We start from the raw sequence: 18,004 nt of genomic DNA, 5'->3' as shown, positions 1-18,004 counted from the left end.
CACAGTTGTCAATCTCAAAACCTCAAAGCAAAAAAGAAAAACAAACTAAAAATAAGAAAGCACATGAGTTATATCTTATCTTAACTAGAAAGAGCAAAAGGGGAAATAGTTCAAAACAAAAAATACGTCAAAGTTACTGCAAATGAACTTTCAATGGTCATGCTCTTCTCTATAATAAATTGATTGCAAGAAAACTTTATCCTAAAGTTCCCTGTTTAAAAATAAGTTTCCTGGAAATGATACATTTCTTTTTCTTATTGAGGAAATAACATTCTAAGCAGTCATCATTATAATTTTGCCAATCATGTTCTTTGTGCATTCATTTTACTCAGCCTAAGCAAAAAGATTGAGGCTCTCCAGCTAGCCCCTTGTAGTTCCTCAAAATGAAGCCAGACGTTAGGCGCATCCCCCAGCTGTGAAATAAGGCATATGACTCGTTTAGAACCCATCAATGATGATTTATGACACCAGATGCCAACACTGCAGCAGAACAAGCTGTGTTGGGTCTAAGTGGGCTGTTTTCACTTCACTTAAAAGATCTACCATCCAGTGGGGCACTAGGCTAGAGATTATTCAACGTTTTATTCTCTGACACTTGAAAATTATGGAAGATTAAAACGCATATATAATTAGAATCCAAGGTAGAAAGTGGTCAGCTCTGCACTATTCTGAAGGCAGACATATCAGACTGAAAGAAAGAGGGAAGGCTTTATGCGGTGGAGACGGGACCAGTCAGAGAAGGCCTTAAATCCATGTTGGCTTTGAACACGCAGCATGAAGGAGAAATGATGGTTCCCTTCCATTCCACACCCCAGGCACTAACTCACTCGGCTATTTTCCCACTATCTGGCATTTGAAAGGCTGTAAATGCCTTCAAACTGCTGTCCCAGCCTGTAGTTTCTCTGTCCTTTACAATCACCCTGAAGTACCTTTATTTTGGAAAGAAAACAATTACATATTTTAAATCTGTATAGAGAGTAGGTCTTAAATGTTTTCACCACACACAAAACAAAAACAAAAGGATAACTACATGAGGTGATGGATAAATTAATTTAGCTGGTTTGTGGTAATCCTTTTGCAATGCATACATATATCAAAACATTCCTTTTTATATGGTAAACACATGCAGTTTTTAATTGTCAGCTATACTCAATAAAGCTGGGAAAAACACTATTTGCTGATAAAATAATAATACGAAAAATGCAAAATGTATTTAAAAAACAAAAAATCAAACCTGATTAATTTATGAGTATTTAATGATCTGTTATAGGTGTAAGAATATACGCATAAACAAAAAGACACACCCTTATTATTAGGAATTGACACAGAAGGCTATAATCATTACCCATCAGCCAAGGTCTTTTGACGGTGCCCTATCATCTCATGAGTCTGCATCTAAACATGCTCTTAGTATGTCAGACAGAGCCCTCAAAATTAATGAATAATTTTTCAATCTTCTCACCAAAAGCAGTTCATTTTTGAACAGGCTTTGTGCCCTCTCACAAGTCTGCACCTTCTGCTTAGAACTCTCTCTTCCTTTTCTGGGGAATTATTTATCCTTCAAGACCCTACTCAATGATAGCCCCATGAGAAGCCCTACTCGACCCCAAAGCAGAACATCCCTGGGTCCATGGGCATTCTAAGCATATGTCTAGCGCAACATGAACAACACTGATTATGAATATCCAGCACACACAGGACATTTTGTTTACCTGTTTTCAGGACGTGACACAGTAATCAGCACAACAAATACTTTCGTGTATTGGCTTAAATTAATTTATTGTTTGAAAGAGTTGGCAGAGCAATACATGGGGTCAGGAAAGTACAGATCTCTGGGGTGAGCAGAGGTCAGTTTTGTGTAATCTTTGTATTAGAAGACTGGGGTGACAGCACAGTAGTCATGGAGAACAACAACGTAGACTCCTTACTCACAGTGTGGTCCTCAGTCCAATGGCATTTGCATCACCTGTGAGATGGTTACAATGCAAACTTTTAGGTTCCACTCAAGACCTACTAAATTAGAATCCGAATGTTAATACGGTGATTTGTATATATATCACAGTTTGTGAAGCACCAATCCAAGCTTGACTAGAGTAGACACAACCAGAACTCTATTATAAGAAGATTATCTGACATTAACCTCCTGCAAATGATCGATTGCGGGTGACAGGGCATGGAAAAAGCCTGAGTCATAGAAGAATAAGAACACTCTGTCACAGTTTAGGTCATAGGTAACCAGCACCTGGTTTGGGATGACAGTGAGAATGCAGAAATTTACAAATGTAAAGATAATTATTTTACCTAAAAATAGCAATGCTAATATGTACTTATTAGCTTGACAATAATTCCATGCTTACTTAACATACTATATTATATATTTTGAAATATTGTGGAGGAATAATATTTAAGCAGGACAAAATCTATTAGTTTTAAGTTGCTTTCTCAGACTTGGAGTGCTAAGAGCAACACAGATTATGAGAAATAGTAAGTCCTCTAAATATACATGTTAATTGGATGTTCCAATGGAACTGAGGTTTCCACAAGAAAGGGACCAGGACATTCAAGTGACAATAGGACGGATTTTCAAGAAAAACAGCAAGAAGCTGTTTTATGCATGCTGAATCCCTCACTTTATCGAAAATTATCTCAAGGATCACTTCCTCCAAAACTTAATACCTAATTCCCTACCAAATAAGCTCAGTTCTTACTGTGATTATTTGGTATGTGGCTTAATGCTCTACAGTTATTTCACCTGTGTTCCAATATCAACTGTATGAGAACTTTCTAAAATAGAAGGCTTACCTCTTGCTACACATTTAATCTTTTCCACTCCTCTGGCTCTCTCCCAAACCTCCAAAACAAGCAAAGAAACAAAACATGTTTCCTTCCATCCTGGAACCACTATCTCCTTCTCTCTTAAAAACTTGATGTCTCACTTCCTCACTTTACTCCACGTCCATTCTTCTATGCCACTTATTACACGGAAGATTTTTTCTTTGTGTCAACCTGGAAAAATCAGAGACCGCTCATTGGTCTTCATTTTTTTCAGTCGCTGTATTTTATCATATGGGCCCATTTCTGTGATTTTTCTCTCTCTCCTTCCCTGGCATCCTTCACTACCTGCCTTGTGACTGCACTGACTTTTTTTTCCTTCATGGCTTCCTCTTCAGGGGGTTTCTTCCTGTGAGATTTCCTTTTCCTTCTGACCTTATTCTTCAATGTTGAGCAACCTTCATTCTGTTTCTATCTTGTATGTACCATCCAGAATCAGATTTAACTCATAATTTGGCTGCCCACATAGCTGGGATAGGAAGGCCAATAAAGGAGTTCACAATAAAGCATGAAGAATCACTCTTCTATTTACTCAAGCCCAAGTCATACATCAAAGTTCCTCCCTTTGTGCCTCCTATTTCCAATGACCTTCCCACTGAACCTACTTCTGAGGTCTGCCTCAAAACAAACTACACTTTTGACTGCATGAATTTCCCACACTTCTTTACTGTGAATATCTACTCACCAGGTTTCCAGCTGCCAAAATCCTATCCCACCTCTGATTCTGCACATGCAAATGATGCTCATCTTTCCTGGCCCCTTTGTTCAAAATATATATATATCTATATATATATATATATATATATATCTCCCCTAACAACTTTTCTCAGCCTTTTCTAATGGCTCAGCTAAATAATCTTGCCTTTCTCTGAATTCCCACCAAACATGATACTATCGTTTTTTATTCTCTAATATACCTGTGTCTTTTCTTTCCCTTTCCCTATAAACTACTTGAAGGTGGTGAGTAAGCCTAATTTCACTTTGCATTTTCCACAATGCCTCAGCTTCAGACAGGTACCTAAGGCAGAAAGGTGTGAACTGTTTTCAGGATCACAGAAAATCCAGTTTAAATGCAGGTCTTAGGTTTCTTCATAGACCTAAGGCCATCAAGCTACTCATTTAAAAAAAAAAAAAAAAAGGAAATAGCAAGTCACACATTACACAGCAACTATAATATCCACCATTGTCCGTTGTTTTCTAAGCCTGTGAGGCTGAAGCAGTTATTTCTGCTGCCAGACTTCCAGCAGCGACACTTAAAAGTTGCCAGTAGGGTATGATGCCATCAGTTCTCAAACCTTAGAAAGGCTCATTGACTTTTTACTAAGGATTTCTTACACAATCACTTCCTTTAAGGCCAAATGAGCCAACCACGACTGACAGAAGTTACAGAATGAATAAATGTTATGGTATCGACATAAAAATTATTTCGTTTCCTGTGCTTACTTCAATTTCCAAGTTTACTTCTAGCTCCCATTGCCACTAGTCATCACCATTAATGCGCAGCACGACATATTTTTATACATCCACCTACCCAACTCCCCTTTATTGGACCATTTTGGCACAATCATCATACCCAATTTCAGAGAAGATAAATTAATATCCTAATGCAATAAAGTGGCTCTGCTAAAAACAAGATAACTTGGATAGGACTTATTGCTCACTTCTCAAGACAAATGAATCTCACACTAGGGTGGTTATAACAGCAGTTTTATTACAAGACTGGCAGAAGGACAGTAACTATAAATCCTAACTGTTAGATTTTTTTACTTTACCTAGTTGTCGTTATGAGTCTACTCTTGTAAGCCAGAACAATTATTTTACGATTAGTTTAGACATGTCTGCGCCCAGAAGGAAAATTTCTATTTCGATCATCTTATTTTCCTTGAAAAGAACCTAATGATACCAGAAATCAGATCAATTCAATCTTCACACATGAGTTTCTAGCCATTTTTCAAAGTTGAAAAGATTTATAAATGCAATTGCTCAGAATTTTAGTTATGCTTTCCAACTGCAATACAAAATAGCAGTAATGGATTTCCATGCACTAGATGAAAACAAACAAACAAAAAATAAGTTTGCAACCTCATTCTCAAGGTAAAACATGGTCACCATCCTATAAAACATAAAACACACCCCTAAATTTGGACTGCAAATCTATCACTTAAACATCTAGTAAATGACCCAATTTGTTTACATGGCCCTGTAGCTTTTTATGGCCTTTCCATAAAGAAGTTATTACATCCATTCCCTTTATTTTGTTTAAGAGTGTTTGAATGAGCCCCAGAACCACATGCTAGTTAAACAAGCCTTCCTTAGATGGACGTGGTCTCATATAATTCACCACTACCGGGGAAATTTTCAGAACAATGTTTGTAGTTTTGAAACACCACACATTCCTACACACCAAAAGTATTTCCAGTGCTTTATGCAGTTTTAAATGTTCGGCAGATATATTAAGTAAGTCCTAGTTTTCCATTTTTCCAAGTAAACTTGTGGCATTTACACTTCTTCCAGAAGATTTGCACCTCTGAGTTTTTGCTACAGTAGGTTGGCCACTCAGAAATGACTGCAAACAAAGATTGCAAGGGAAATGTAAAATCCAGACACCCTAATTGATTTCCTAGGATGTAAATGTTAGTTCTAAAAGGAAACCATTTTAAAGCTGTTAGTTTAATGGGGTGGCCAACTGATGCCTATTAAAAGTTATCAGTACAGATTAAAGATATATTTTCCACCATGAAGCAAAAACTTTTTAAAAATAAAAATAGATATGATTTAATTACTAATTTTTTCTTCGTTATTATGGCTTATAACCTCAAGACTGCTAATATTCTCAAGAAAACACAGATAAAACCACTTTTTAAAGGGTATTTATCAATTAGGTATCTCAACTCAGTATCTCTCAGTATCCTAGACAGATTGTGACCTGGGAAATTGCCTGCTATTTTCAGATTGCAGCTTTTTCTAGAAACAGACAGTTTTGACCACAGTGACTAACACAATGCAAAGATACAGTGGAACCCATTTTACATATATAACTGTTATGTATATATACACACACACACACACACATATATACGCACACACATATATAACTATAAATTTGGGATAATTCTACAACTATACATTTTGTTACTGATTTTACTTTTATTTCTAAAAAAAAGTACATTATTTCTGGAGGTCTACATGAAAATGTATTGCCTCTACAATACAACAGACCAGACTTCATAGCATACTAGTGTTTTTATAACTTCAGATGCAGATATATATATACACACACACATAAATAGGTGTGTGTATATATGTTCTTTTTCATTTATAGCTCCAGAAATAGGGAGCTTTTGTTTAGAAATAAAAGTAAAGTCAATAATAAAATGCATACTTGTAGAGATGTCACAGTCTATTGAAAACAAAGAATCCCCTAATGCCTTTTATTATCTACAAAATTAACATATTTCCAGCAGAGATCTGCCTCCAGGACACCCTACCTCAGGCTATGGATGTACAGATCTATACTTTTCCTACCAGCATTATCCAACTTTTTCCCTTGTTTTTATAGTATTCACAAAACCACCAACTACTATAAATTGTACTCATCCTTTTAATGGGTAATCCAAAGGCAAATCGCACTCTAGTAAGAGTCTTTAGTATGCTTCCATAGAACAATCTGAAAACACTAACCATTACTGTGTTTTTCCTATGTTCTTTACAATTTGTACCCTGCCTGTCGTTAGATCTCAGGTTTAAAGTACAGTAAATCAGAAATGAACACTGCAGGTTTCCCCCTTTTCCCAGACCCAGCAAGAAATTTCCAGTAAGAGAAATGAATACTTCTTTCTTCTAATTTGTTCACATCTTACGTTTTAAGCAAATGTTTCTTCTTAGCACACTGATTTTAAATATCATCTGCTACCATAGCAAAATAAATTATAAAGCTTTAATGACTCTCAATTTGCATTTCTAATCACCCTAGACTATGAATATATATGGCATTATGGGAAACAAGCTGTGATTTATTCCTCAGCAGAAAAAAAAAAAGATAAATAACTATGACTACTTAAAAGACAGATGTCCTTATAAATACACAGCAAAATAACTGCCAGAAACAACAGGAGATAAGTACCACGTAAGTCCAACTTCTGTTGTTAATGGTTTCTGATCTCTGCAGTGACTCAAAGGGCAGGTGCAATGGCCAACTGGGCATATTTAAGCACAGAAGTATATCTCTATCATGCAAACACTGAAATGCTTAAAATAGTATCCCCTCATGAACAAGGATTTCCTAGAATGCAAATAGCATAGCTTCAAAAAATGGCATGGCATCAAGAAGTACATCCACCAAGAGAATTCAGTCATTTCAAATCCTTAAATACCACAAAATCTTTCCAGCATTTATATACACGGGACCCAAATGAAAGTCAGTGAAAAAATGATGCAGATACTCAATGAAGAGTAACCTCATAGCAATTAATTTTCCACCAACTTGAGATCTTTTCCTCCTAAAATTGTTAAAACTGTTTTCTTTGCCTGTGATGTAACAGCTTCATTACTTTAATTCAGCGTCCTGGAAGCTGCCTCCCTTTTATCCCAATTGCAGATCCTTCACCCAGCCTCAGTCTGCATGCCGTCCGTTTTGTGAATGAAGTGTGAAAACAGCTCTTTGTTTACATAAAGCAGGTAATACAGAGTAGTGTGTGGACACAGGCTCAGCTCAAGAGAGTGGAACTGAGGCTGCGCAGCCTGCCCTTCTAACCCGTTCACAACTTCCAAACGTGCCTGATGACCGAAAAACATTCCAGCAACAAGTAGTTATCTGCACACACCAAAGCAGAACTCTGCCACTGCCTGCCTGCGGAGAAAGGAGCTGAATAGCAAGGGTTTTGATGGAATCGTAAACATGAAGACTTTTCTTTTTGTTCTGTTTGTTAACTGTCAACCCTGCAGGAAGTACACACAGTATCAGGGCCTTTGAATGCATAAGTGTAGAACATCTTTCCACTTTTTCTAGCCTCTCCTCACTCTCAACAACGATGCTTCTCGTCTCTCGCCCATGATATACCTCTTCATGTGTCTATTCTTTTCCTCAGGCTGTTCCCTCAGCCTAGGATTCTTCCCTCTTTTTGTTCCCCTCTCAGACCTGCTTCAAACCACATCACCTCCTCTGTGGGAACTTTTCTCCTTCGACTTCCCTTCCAGACAAAACCAACCACTTAGTAAATCAATAGAGGATTTTTGAAGTGAAATAAAGCACTCTGTGTTCCCACAGCACTTTGAGCACAAAACTAATAGACCATGAAGTAACAGGAAGGATCTGCCATCCTCTGACCGAGTTTGAGTCTCAAAGGCAGGTCTGCATCTTCTTCTCTGTGTACGCGGCACCTAGGGCAAAGCTTAGCAAAGAGCACACGCTCATAAATATTTGCTGAATGAAAACAATGTTCTAATAAAACATTAGACCATTTAACTTACGAAGGAGGAGGCACGTGGCTCTGAGTCCTGGCTTGGAGTCAGACCAACGTCCAAACATCTACCAGCTGTGGGGCCTTAGCTAAGCTACTTAGCCAGTGAAGCCCCGGTGTTTTTCCCAAGACCTCACGGAAAGTTTATCAACTGCATACTATCTGCAAACATTGAGGACAAATATGGCACCTGACAGTCACTCCTGGAGAGTCATCATTAAGCAATGCAAAACTAGAGGCTTACTCAGAGCCCTTTAGACCCATGCAACTACCCCCTAAAATGCATCTAAATCCTGCTGCTGCCGGGTCCTTCCTGGCAGTTCTTACTGATTTATCAGCACACAGTGTATATAGTAGAAATGTAAAGCTACATCCTTGCACTTACCATTAAAATGCCTTGTTCTGTTTGAGAACACTGATTTCTCTTAAGGAATCAGACCTCTACTTTGTCTCTGCACCGCCCCACAAACCCCAGCAACAATCCAATACATATCTCAGTGGACTAAGAAGCAACCCCACTACTATTCTAAAGAAAAAAATCCAGCTGGGCACAGCGGCTCACCTCTGTAATCCCAGCACATTGGGAGGCCGAGGTGGAAGGATCGCTTGAGCCTAGGAGTTCAAGACCAGCCTGAGCAACATCGTAAGACCCCCATCTCTAAAAATAAATACAAATATTAGCAGGGAGTGGTGGCACACACCTGTAATCCCAGCTACTTGGGAGGCTGAAAAGGGAACATCACCTGAGCCTGGGGAGGTCATCGAGGCTGCAGTGAGCTGTGATCACACCACTGCACTTTAGCTTGGGTGACAAAGTGAAACCATGTCTCAAAAACAAAACAAAACAAAACGAATATAAAACGGGAAAAGCTAACTACAAAAAAAAAAATCATAGTTTGAAAATAAAAGAGGAATTAAGCAGAACAGCACGGGAGCAAATTTAGAGAAGACAGCCTGGCAAAGATAGTCTGGTGTGGACACAGGGCAAATAACCGTCCCGGGAGGAAGCTACTCAGTCACCAGGGGATGATAAAAAGTGGTTTGAGGATGGCACATGAATTCTAACGAGAAATCTGATGACAAATAAAATTAACAAAACTAAATTTAAAATTCATTCCCATGAGGTAAAAGACAAAATTAGCTAATGCTACCAAAAATATCACTTATAACAACTTGGCTTTAATTATAAATGTAGTTATTACAGTTCCTCTTTATAATGTTTAGCTCCCTTTGTTTTCAGATTTGGGAACTTTGCAAACAAAAAGTTTAAAAAGGTAAATTAAAAATATTTTAGGCAAGCCATTCAAGTTTACAGCTATGAATTTATTTTCTGAGGGTCCTGACCTTAAAAAAATAAAAATAAATAAAACAAACTTGAACTTCTGAATAGAATATCCCACAGAATACAGTGTAAATAAAAGTTAAGGCCACTCATTAAATATATTTCAAAAATAATAGGTTACACTTTCTAGCATTCACTGAACGTGCTTATTTATTCATTTTTATGGCACTTTTATCATTAAGACATCCTGCTAAATGAAACGTTAAAATTATTACCAAAAAGTTTCCTTGTGGAACCAAGCATGGCAATGTCAGCCATATTCTTCATCACCATCACTGAATAAACCAAAATATTAAAATAAACATCCTTCATCTATATACCTGCTTAAAGTATGGTTCTAACATAATAGTAACCATTATAAAGGTAGTATTTCCAGTTATTTGCCAATTTGTCAGATGCCTACACAAACAGAAGTGTCACTGTGTGTGTGTGTGTGTGTGTGTGTGTGTGTGTATACTGTTCCATTTGACTAATGGGATTATTATGAGATTGTTTCCCTTACTGTTCCTGTAAATATTTCGGAAGCAACAAATTCCTACACCTCATCTTCCAATCTGAAAAGCATGCAATCCACTAGCATAATAAAGAAATGCTTTTATAAAAAAATATCTGAATTTTGAAACTAGGATTCCATTTGCCTAACTGGTTCTCACATAAGGAAAATATATCACCACTTTAGCAGTTCAATAGTGGCTCCCAAGTGACCTTGACAAAGTCAAGTCAACTTCCACTGTCTAGACCTCAATCTTCACACCAGGGAGGATAAGCTCCTGGGGTCTTTCTAGCTCCAACATTCCTCGTACCACACATGCTGCTGAGTTCTAGCCTGTGCAAGTTATCCTTGAGCCACAGGTAGAATACAGAAAGCACACAGATTGTGAAGGCTTGTCATCTATGCAACATTTTCAAGAGTCCTTGGTCTGCATCACACAACAGTCCCCATCTTCAGAAAATATAAGCCCATGCACAGCAATGACACTTTTAAAAGAGTAACCAGTTCTAGGAAACCTATCCATTTGCCTGGTACCTGCTCACTTGGTAACATCTATCTTTATCAAGAGTAAAACGTGGTACTCTGATTGGCACAACCCATCAGTACCAATACTTGAACAACCGTATCTTCCTATTTAAGAAGTCAAGCAGTGTGTAACTTCCAAGACCAAAACGATATCTTAAAAGATGGCCTGTTGTTAGAGTTAACAGCATAGTCTTTCTTTAGTAAGATACTAACTACCTCCAGAACCTTTCAACAGATACTTAGCGGGCACACTCTCTGCCATACCTGTCTCAGGTGCTGCAGTTCCTACAGGAAGCGATTCAAACAAGGTCCACACTCTCAACGACTTAGATTTTACGGTGGGGGTGAGGGATGTCGGTAGATAATTAATTAATTAATTAATTAACAACAAGAATATCAAGGAGTATTAAGTACCACATAATTAATTAATTAACCTTGAGAAGATAGAGGTGGTTAATTTAGATTTAGTGATCAGAAAAAAGACCTCTCTGAGAAAGTGAATCATTTAATCTAGATGATGGGAAGGTGTTACCCATGCAAGAGCAGCTGGTTAGTGTTAGCCAGAGAGGCAGGGGCAAATGACTGGAGGTTGCAATTGCATGCTGAGTGTGCCATGTCCATCTTCCCATCTCTCCCCAGGCCATAACCCTTGAGGAGCTAAAACCAAAATAGCTGCAGGAAGGGAGCTTGAAAGAAACCATACCCCTTCCTTACTCCAGGTCTTTCAAGTCATGGGTCAGGCATGAGCTGCTAAGCAGGGAGGAAAAAAGATAGAAGTTTTAACCGCAATATGAACTAAATTGTCCAGAGCTAAAAGTGTCAAAATGCTTAACAATCAGTATGGCAGAAACACTGATCCATCAGGACAGAGGCCAGCAGGGTTGCAGAAGTATCTTAGAGGCCTTGAGCAGTACCAGGCATTGGAATTTCTGCTTCATCACATGTTGGTCCATTTGTCTTAAAGGAGTTGCACTAGTCTCTTCCCAACTCACTGGAAATATTTCAACATTTCAACATTTTGGTAATCAGTATGGTAACCAACACTGGTACATACTAAGTGATTACCAAATATTAGATGACTTCTTAGGAGATTTAATAAAAGGGAGATTTGAAAAATAAAATCATAGCTAGAGGTAGTGGTGATGAAAAATAATACAACATACAGATTGTTTAAAATTGATCTTAGCCAAAAGATAAAGAAGCAACAGGGATTGCTTAATAAATGAGTTATATAGCGATTACACAGAGTTACACAGAGTTATATATTCTGATTATGTATAATGCTTCCAAATTAGAAACAGGAAAATCAGAGTAAGTAAATGAAGGGACTTTATGACTTCTGCCATTTTGGTTGACACAAATAGAAACCTATGAGGAAAATTTCATCAGTCATGGAAACTTTTTTGTTTTTACTATGAACGTTATGAATGTCTTGATCCATCATTACTTATTTAACATATCACCTTATCATTAGAATTTTGTTTCTACAAAAGGTGCAAAAGTTTATAGATAAAATCTTACCAGTCTAAAACTTGAAAAAAACATGAAGTGGAAGCTAATATACAGAAGATATTTAAGAAATAAGTTTCAGGAAGGGTGAAATAAGAGTAGACAAAGCTAAAGTTTCAGTGCCTGAGCAGAGCTACAGCTCGCAGAAGAGATGGCAGCACTGAGGGAAGTTTAGTGTCCAATCCCATCCTCTATTTACAACTATTTAACAAATGATATATTAATCCCTGAGGCTTCCTACAAACCAATCTAAACATGTTTTAGTGGTAAAAGCAAAATATATCATCCATCCAATATCTACGATTACAGTTGATACAGAAGAAAAATTACCATATAATAGAGCTTTTTAATCACCTACTGTGAAAAGACAAAATTCATCATTATATAATGGCACTGTACTTGTTCAACTTCCTCAACTATCTCAAACAGCAGAGAACCAGGAGGAAGTTTTTTCTTTTTTTTTTTTTTTGTAAAAAAGCCTTTAAACAACAAAAATAAATGTCACAAAGGTCACGCAATAAAACTTATAGGGAAACTTACAGGAAAGTCCCTTTAGTCTGCAGTTAGAGCCTACTTACTCGTGGACACTGTTCTAAATATTGTGGTTACCTGTTTTTGATAAAACAGAGATTTGAAGTTGCCGCCTATAAACGATGGTAAGGGGATTGGACACCTTTTTTAATTTTCCATTTTTAACTTAAATTTTGTTAGATACAGGCACATTGGCAGTAGGAAGAGAAAGCTGGCACTGATAAAAAGAGACGGAAAAATCCATGAACACAAGATACAGGCAAAAGGGCATGACCAGCAGACCAAAGTAAGTTGCCCCACATGCTACGAAAGCCCTTGAGGAAAAGAACACATACAATAACTGATGTTCATAAGACCAACCGTAGCAAACAGCAGCATATTCCAAATCCAAATTCGGAATGGCTAAAGAAAATGAGAAAAAATAATACGCATGCTCTTGATCTATGAATAAACTAAAAATCACTCACCAACAACACAGGTAGAAGAGGCAACCCTCCCCCAACAACTTTGTCATTGACATCTCTTTGTGCTGTATGCAACAGACAAAGTAGGTTTTGTTTTGTTCCTGAATGTATGATTCTGCTACAACTCAGAAGCACCATCCCAGAACTTAATCATTCCACAATAGGCATTCTCATCTAAAACCAGTGTGCACAAAATATGAGTATTTTTCACCATGATCATATACTAAGTATACAGACCAGACACTCCCCAAGCAAGTCAATGTTATCTTTTAATCTCTTTCCTCAAGTTAAATCTGAAAACCCTTGTTTTCATATGCGAGACAGGGTCAGAAGTAAGGTTACAAATTAAGTATGGTTTATGAAGCCAACTTATAATATTAGAGGATAAAACTGTTTGTACAGTAAAAGTGGCAAGAATTGCAACCCAATGGTAGGTCAAAAACCAGATACCTAACAATAGTGTAAATGACACTAACCCTTCAAAGCTACTTCTGAACCATGTCCACATGATCCAGTCTAAATCCATGTATGCGGCATTGGCTATACCCATCAATTTCCAATTCTACCTCCTCTTTTTTTTTTTTTTGTTTTTTGTTTGTTTTTTGAGACGGAGTCTCGCTCTGTCGCCCAGGCTGGAGTGCAGAGGCCGGATCTCGGCTCACTGCAAGCTCCGCCTCCTGGGTTTACGCCATTCTCCTGCCTCAGCCTCCTGAGTAGCTGGGACTACAGGCGCCCGCCACCGCGCCCGGCTAATTTTTTGTATTTTTAGTAGAGACGGGGTTTCACCGTGGTCTCGATCTCCTGACCTTGTGATCCGCCCGCCTCGGCCTCCCAAAGTGCTGGGATTACAGGCGTGAGCCACCGCGCCCGGTCCTACCTCCTCTTGAAACACCAAGTTAATACTAAAACTAAGCAGCCAGAGGTAACTGATTGAATAAACACCATTAGGGACTTTAGAATACTCAAGAAAAGAGAGTATCATGAGGAGGGGTCCTTGAAGACAAGAATGAGCTGCTATAGTCATATCAATTTGGACATTTCAGAGTTAGAGAAGACCGTTCACAAAATGATTCAATGCACGAACTGGGTCAATGGGATCTGGGCCAATGGGATCTTCTACGTGGTATCCTCAAGGAGGGTTCATATTTACAGGACTGTACAACCGTCAAAATTGAGAAAGCAAGAGGCCAATAAAAAATCAATCATAATTCAGTATGTGGGCAAAAAGTTATCCACATAATGGAAAATTTGAAAGTCAAAAAGAAGAAGTAGAAGTAGTAGTACTAATGGTAATGGTAGTAGCTCTAACAAATCTGATTACATTCCAGGGGAATCTTCTTCAGCACCCACCTGTTATCCTCACATCTTCAAACTTTGACGTACAAAAATCAACCTGAGTATGTGCAAGAAAATAGCTCTATATTGCCCCCTAGTGCTGGCCAGTGCCACTTCTCCTTGGGCTAAAAAACTGCAAGTAGTTGCGCTACTTCTAGTTACTTCCTGCCGCCATCCTTAACATAGACCAACCCCTAACATAGCCCAAAACTCTGCCCACAGATTAGGAAACAAGCAGCAATTTTTGGCATCATGCATCTTAGGAATGGAAATGGCCCAGCTTCAGATGGCAACAGAATGTGTGTGGCCTGGCTTAATGAACTCATCTCTCCTGAAGGTGTGAACCTACTTGGGTAAAGTGGCCTATAACCACATGCTTCACGACAGCTCTGGGCCCCTTACGAAGTGATGACAGCATGTGGAACACAAGAGAGAACTACAAGGAAAGGACAAAGAGAAGCACAGGTTAGCAAAGAGATTCGGGGAGATGCCAAGAAAGGCTTGATAAGACAAGGCAATAGGAGAAATGATATGGGACAGGAACAGTAAAAAACAGAAGCCAGGAAGCCAGGAATATTGTGCATTGTTGTCATTATGGAGGAGCTTGTCTAGTAAGAAGCAATATTTTGAACTGGACATTTATTTTACATGAGAAAGAACAAAGGTTGGTCTGATCTGTTTCCTGCACTAGTACAGCTGGTGCTGTGGCTCCTTTGATCACTTTCCCCCAGTCCTCTGCAGCTACTGTGATTAGAGATAGATCCCTAGGCTGCCCTTTGATCAGCAGCTCAAGGAGCCTGCAGGTGCCATGTGCCATCACATTAGCAAGTTGTAAGCACCACCATACTAATATTGGCTGATAAATGTGATACTATGTCTTGCTGTGCAGCAGCAAATACAAATAATGTTTGCAAAAGTCCGCAGAATCCTTGTTTTATCTATTTTTATACCCTAAAACTTTCTGTGCTTTCTTAAACATGAACGCTTCATAGAGTTTAAATTCAAAGTTGAAGGTTTGAAATACCCTGATATGAAAAGGAAAAAAAATCACTGTGACTTAAAACTATAGCACACCCCATTTTAATTTTGCAGTCATGCCACTTGTGTTCATTTTGCATGGTTAATGAAGTGACAGAATCGATGATATACAAAGCAGTAAAAACATGTATATTCCTTTTCAAATAACAGTAAGAGCCACCACTTGTAAACACGGCATTAAACATTCCAATTTTAGACAGCCTACATGAACACTGTGGTTTCATGTGCAGTATAAAATTTCTATTTACAAAGTATTCTCAAAAATGACTTCATAATGGTAGATGAAGAGAAAAAGAGTTTAGAAATTGAATGATGTAAATCATATGGGTTCAGAGGCTAAGCAAATTACACACCCTGAAGCTGCCCTGGCTTTATGAAAGGAGCCTTTCTCCAGCTCTGTGCAATCCCAGCCCAAGGGAACTTGCATCTGAGAGTTTTCTAAACATTTCAGGTACACTTGAAAGCTGAAAGTAATTCTCATTTCCTATGCAGGATTAAGTCGCTTCCAGCACACACAAAATAGCAGTCATTCACCGACACATACAAAAACACACCACCAGAAAGGTAAGGACTTCAGAGTACAAAGGCAAGTTTAAAAAACAAAAAATAGGGCGCAAGAGAAATACACTTTTTAATTCCTCTAAAAACGACCACACAGCCTCTTGACCTCTATATTTCCTATCTACTCATTGATGAATTGATGACTTCGACCTAGAGTGCTTCAATTCATGCGGCTGATACATTTCCTGACCGACCCCCCTCGCCCTCCCCAAATCTGAGTAAAGTCAAACATGCCAAGACTCATTCATTTTGGATTCGTTTTTAGAGGCAGTTCTTGAACTTCTAACTCTGGCAATGAGCGAACCTGCAATGTGCATTTGAACTGACGTTCACAATCGCTCCCAGAATGTCCTCACTCTAACTGAGGCTGCAGTGGCACTCACGTTGCCCTCTTGGAGCTTTGTGGCAGCTCCCGAAGTTGCAAACTACACTTAACCTTCAACAGTCCATGCCAGTGAACGGAGCGCGCATTTGCATGTAGAGACCAAAGATACCTTCGCAGTCTGGTATACATCACATACCAACGCACAATGCCAACGTTAACACACACAGCGAGAAACAAGCAGGGGGAGAATGGGGGAAAGACTCACCGTTCTGTTCCTTGTTGCTGGAGAACTGGAATTTACTACTCAGGTTGGATTCCGCCTGAGTCCCCTGTCTCTGGCCGGCCAGGGCAGATGTCAGCAGGAGAAGCCTGAGGAGGAGCATTTGGCTGACTGGGACGAGAGCTCACTCACGGCGGGCACTTTGGAAGCAGCGACTCCCGAGTCTCTTTCACCACCGCCAGGGGAAGGCTGCACTGGGGTGGAAGCGCCGAGCCTGCTCTGGCAGCAGAGAATCGCAGGGTAGTTTCCACATAATCCCATCCAAAACTTTTTCCTAGAGCCCTCTTCTGTGTCTCCAGTTTTTGAAAAGGATCAAAGCAAAACCTGGACCTGAACCAGTTTCCCAAGGTTTAAACAAATCCTGAGCTGTGGCGAAGTGGTGGGGGTGGGGGTGAAGGCGAGGGAGGAATGAGGGGGTGGGGACGCGGGGGAGCGGCGAGAAGTCACCAGCAAGTTGCTGGGAGCACCTGTCAGTTCGGGGGACAGGACAGAGGCGAAAACTCAAGGGTCGCGAGCAGCCAGACTGGAAGCCAAGTCGGCGGCGAGCAGTTTCTGATCAATAACAAAGCTGCCAATAGATGCGGCTCTCCGTGCGCCCCTCTCCCCCGCCCCACCCCCCACCCCCGAAGGGGGAGGGGGAAGAAACAAGGCGAGGGCGCCGCGGCTGGTCCCACGGGCCGGGGCGCCGGAGCGGGGCCGGGGGGCTCCGGGCCGAGACCGGCCCAGGCGCAGGCGGAGAGAGGCCCCGGGGCTCCTGCTCCCCAACCAGGCGCGCAGTCGGCGCCGCGTCCCGAGCGCCGCAGCACGGATTCCGGCACCTGGCTTGAGTTTTCCGCGACCAAAGTTCACCTTGTTCGGGCGCGTCCCCTGCTCCTCAAAGCCTGGGGCAATTCGGCCGCTCGGGGTCGCCGCGGGGCTCCGGTCGTTCCCCTCCCCTCCCCCCACGCCTCGGGCTCCGCGCTAACCTCGGGGCTCGGCGCGGCGTCTCCGCACGGGGTGAAGAGGGAAGGCCGGGGCGGCCGGGAGGATCCGGCTTGTCCCCTCCCCTTCTCTACCTTCCCCCCGCCGGGCGGCAGACAGGAGGTGGGGGCCGTGGGCCGAGTCCGGGCGGAGCGCGCGGCTGGCGAGCGGGGGAGGCTTAGCGGCTCTCCCGCAGGCGGCCGATGGGGCGGGCGGGGGTCGGCGCCTCTGGGAGGGGCAGCCCCGGGCCGCGTCCGCGCGAGCGGGCTTGGCCGCCCACTGGCTGTCAACAGGTGCTGCGCAGACAGGGGGTGTTGCGGGACTCGCTGTGGGCAAGACCCCGATGGCCC

At 40.6% G+C, this 18,004-nt stretch overlaps 1 protein-coding gene and 1 long non-coding RNA gene across 3 annotated transcripts in view; both read right to left on the bottom strand.

The window, feature by feature from the left end:
* The window catches only part of LOC105488621 (platelet derived growth factor C), a 221,262-nt gene extending 203,569 nt beyond the window's left edge, over positions 1-17,693 (bottom strand). Inside the window, exon 1 of one of the 2 annotated variants that reach the window (XM_011752841.3) lies at positions 16,680-17,693. In XM_011752841.3, coding sequence (XP_011751143.1) covers positions 16,680-16,797 — 118 coding nt within the window. In that variant the 5' untranslated portion in view covers positions 16,798-17,693. The remainder of the gene's footprint in view (positions 1-16,679) is intronic. The other variant, XM_071092900.1, reaches the window with a different exon arrangement.
* LOC105488620 (uncharacterized) lies at positions 1,061-3,634 on the bottom strand. Its single transcript, XR_011620876.1, has 2 exons — positions 2,803-3,634; positions 1,061-1,966 (listed from the first exon to the last, which is right to left on the bottom strand). It is a non-coding gene; the product is annotated as an uncharacterized lncRNA (long non-coding RNA).
* Positions 17,694-18,004: the final 311 nt, after the last annotated feature.

This window comes from Macaca nemestrina, chromosome 3 (genome assembly GCF_043159975.1).
Source record: "Macaca nemestrina isolate mMacNem1 chromosome 3, mMacNem.hap1, whole genome shotgun sequence".
Classification (NCBI taxonomy): Eukaryota; Metazoa; Chordata; class Mammalia; order Primates; family Cercopithecidae; genus Macaca; species Macaca nemestrina.
This window is presented reverse-complemented; position numbering and strand designations above follow the sequence as displayed.